The sequence below is a fragment of the Mya arenaria genome, chromosome 4 (genome assembly GCF_026914265.1).
Source record: "Mya arenaria isolate MELC-2E11 chromosome 4, ASM2691426v1".
In the NCBI taxonomy this organism is placed as follows: Eukaryota; Metazoa; Mollusca; class Bivalvia; order Myida; family Myidae; genus Mya; species Mya arenaria.
The window spans coordinates 46315580-46319423 of record NC_069125.1 but is presented as its reverse complement, the minus strand read 5'-3'; the positions used below and the strand labels follow the sequence as shown (position 1 = coordinate 46319423).

The 3844-nt window shown below is 38.5% G+C and overlaps 1 protein-coding gene across 1 annotated transcript; it reads right to left on the bottom strand.

Moving 5' to 3' along the window:
• Positions 1–1915: 1915 nt before the first annotated feature.
• LOC128230863 (sulfotransferase 1B1-like) lies at positions 1916–3165 on the bottom strand. Its single transcript, XM_052943296.1, has 4 exons — positions 3081–3165; positions 2675–2831; positions 2274–2392; positions 1916–2016 (listed from the first exon to the last, which is right to left on the bottom strand). The coding sequence occupies exons 1-4, from the start codon at positions 3163–3165 to the stop codon at positions 1916–1918; spliced, it is 462 nt and encodes a 153-aa protein (XP_052799256.1).
• Between the last annotated feature and the right edge of the window lie 679 nt (positions 3166–3844).

The following is a 3844-nucleotide window of genomic DNA, read 5'->3' as shown; positions in this document are numbered from 1 at the left end:
CTTGTTGGTTGTGTACGCGTGTCACGTCACGTGGATTTAAATTATAGGGTATGATTCCACCTCTTCCGGGATAATGTTTATATTTTATTAATTTTAAATCCATCATTTAGTTTTGCTCTGTTTTTGTCCTTTTTTACTTTATTATAAGATGAGTAAGATACGGTAAAATCTCTGTCTATTGGTAACCGTTCTTAAATGATCGAAAACAATGAAAAACTCCAATGTGGTACCCTCATAACATTCGTCCATCCAGTAAAAAAAGTTAAAGAAGTTTGCACAAGTTTGCTTTTTTCTGTGTGTATTTAAACTGAAAGATTGTATCTGCCCGGATCTGTTTGTTCCACTCGGAATGAAGTACTCGTTCGGTTCCACCGTAAACCAGGTCTTCCAGTTCTCAACCTCACCTGAAATCCGATTGAAAACACATTTTATGTCTTTATCAATAATTTGCCGGGAATGGGGCGACGGGGTATTCAAACAGCTGCTTTAGGGTTATGGTAGGATAATTGATCCCGACAGATGGGATTTAGACATATCCGTAGGTATCAAGGACCCGGCATTTAGACTTTGACTGCTTCCTGATGCCTGGAACATTCCAACAGGGATTTTGGCAACCAACCCCAGTGAGTGTTGGAATTATTCTTCAAAATCGACAGTTTTTCTAAAGGGCTATGAGCTTCCTTCCCTTCTCTCTACTAGGTGAGAAAAAACAAAAAAATAGTTTCGTTAATGTATGCGTTTGTTACAATGATGTATATGCTTCAATTTAAAAAAAAAATATCATACACATAGTTTGTTACCACTACCGCCGCTTTGACGATGAAGTGACATGTAATAGCGTGAATAGCCGACGATGTCTTATTCATGGGAAGTGCACATATTTAAAACAAATAAAATGTACCGTTAATGTTTAAAGAATAAAATACCACAGTAGCCTTCATAATTTATACAGATTCACAGTATTCGCACATAGCCTACCTTTTCTAAAGAATCGAAAGATTTCATTAAATAAACCCTCTTCTTTTTTGGTAATTATGTCCGCAGCCATCTTCTGGAAGCTACACATGTCTAGTATATATATCTCTCTTCAAATTATCCGATATATCGATCTCTAGAAATGAAATAAGCCTTTCTAGTTCTTCCATCCCGTTCTTAAGAAAAGGTAAACACTAAATTTGTATTTTTCATATATAGTGATTTCACATAAAAAGGCAATACGGATGTGAAATGTGGGGTGACTGAAACTATACCGGATATGTTGAAATTGTTCAACTTCGATTAACACAATTCCCCAAAACATGTTACCCTCATATTTCTGTCTGAAGCATACATCAACATAGATAAATGTTCTGTTCGTTTTTTATGCTAAAGGCATTAATTGATCCCCAATTGGAAAATCGCGTGGTAGACATCGTCGTAGCACCATTTTAGTAAAATAAAAAATAGGCGGGCAGATATATGGTATTTATGATGTGAAATTTAATATGTTTAATGGAAACATGTTTTAATAAGCTTTATTTCACACAGCACGGTTCCTCAGCATTTGCAGGTTCTTGAAGTACATGTTATATATCATGGTAACACTCGTACTTGTCTATTTCTCCATTACCTGTTTGAAATCCTCGAAGCACATAACATGTACAAATGTATTAATAAACCTCGGCCCCACCTCTATAACCTCCACCCATTTGTTCAGGTAGGCGATGAAAGGTCCGTATTCACCATTTTCAGGTCCAAGAAATACATGACGTGTAGCGGCTCTGCCTCTATACTTCCTCCCCGTTCATTCAGGTGCGTGGAGTACTCAACATTTCCCTGTACTCAAAGTACATGACGTGAAGTAAGTACCGTGGCATCGCCCTTATAAAGTTTTGGAATTTGTTCAGGTAGGCGGGTTTAGCCCCGTACTTACCATTTATAGGTCCTCGAAGTACATGACGTGTAGCGGGTACCCCGGTCCCACCTCTATGGCTTCCTGCCACTGGTTTATGTATGCAAGATATGGCCCGTACTCGTCTGAAAACCCGTCAATTCGTCAAATTGTAAATACCCATAACATACATATGCAATTAAGATAATTTCGAACTGATCTACCAACATATTTTAAGCGTCCTTTTAGGCAAACTATTCATTTTTTGTAGATTTCTTTTCGCTTGACTTGCTGCAATCATACGTGTGTTGTGACAACAAATTTGTAGGCCTAATGATTAAGTAAGAAACATCACATTTTCCCTGGACGTAAGGCCGCATCCAGTTTTTCCATTGTCCGGTACCGTAGTTGTACATTTTGAGGCCCCGCATATGGTTGAAATATGAGACGGCCGTGTCCTTTGGATTTCGCAAAAATAACACCGTCTTGATCTTCTTCTGCGCCAGGTCTTTGGGCAGAACTCTACAAAAAGGCGAAGAAGTAGTGTATATTAGCAGGCAGAAATTGAACTTGAAGAGAACCTATCCGGAATATTGTTTTAAGGAAGGAAGAGAACGCATTTAGCATTGCCGAACGACAAAATGTACTATCATGACGATTTGATATTATAAAAAGAAACGTGGAAAGGATTCATTATATTACATAGTATTGTTATTCTTGTTATTGTTAAACCGCTTAATGACAATTTTTAAAGGCCCCTCCCCCTTGGTTATCCTATGGGTATGTCTCTGGAGGACTCCTTACCTGGGTGCGAGATGACAGTTGATGACCCTGGGAGAGGAGACCTTGTCCACATCCTCCGTCTCCTGTGCCTCAATCATAGTCCCGAGCTTGTTGATGTCCACCCGCTCCGTCTTTCGTCGCAGTAACATCATTAACACCTCAAACATCCAATTCGTTCCTGACCACACGAGTATGGAACACATATAATTCATCACAATTCATTTTTACAATTTATTTCAGACATATATTGTGTATAAGCAAATCATGTAACTAGTCCAAATTAACACCTTAAATGGACATAATTGGATTTTTTACGATTTTTTTTTGTATCGACTGCCTGTTGAAAGACAGGGAAACTTAACATGTCTAAATAATACAATTCCCGTCAAAGAATTTTCTTGACTGAGTTCATCGTCAGTCTTTAAACCAAAGAAGGTGGGAGTCCGGATATCGCCCATGTCCACAAACTCCAAGGTCTCCCCGCCATCGTCCTTCTCCTGGACACGTGACATTGTTGTAATTGTGTCCTTGCAGAATTTGTCCTGTATATACGATCTTGATCTCAACACCAAATTTCTCTTACGTCCAAATACCAAATTGAATTTATGTTTTGAAAGGTACTGTTAGCTGTCTGTTTATGAAATAAATCGATCTTGGAAGTACAGCTCATAAAATAATAACCTTAGTCAAAACAACGTTCATCGTCGCATGTGATTGAATTATCAACAATTGTATGGATGTCAGTACAAGAAGTGTGCTATTTCTCATTGGTTAATAACTTAATACGTTTGTTTGCGTATGTGGAAAAGTAAATTCAACAGCTATCAAATGTAGAACAGTTTTTGGGTCGAACATTTTGTGGGTCGACTTCAAACTGTTATAAATTAGAGCCTTGGTAGGTCGTTAATACATTCGTAACGGCATCTTCACGCAATCTTGATGAGCCTTGGTAGGTCGTTAAGTCATTCGTAACGGCATCTTCACGCAATCTTGGTTTGCCTTGGCAAGTCGTTTATACATTCGTAAAGGCATCTTCACGCAATCTTGGTTTGCCTTGGCAAGTCGTTGCAATCTTGGTTTGCCTTGGCAAGTCGTTTATACATTCGTTACGGCATCCTCACGCAATCTTGGTTTGCCTTGGCAAGTCGTTTATACATTTGTAACGGCATCTTTACTCAATCTTGTTGAGTC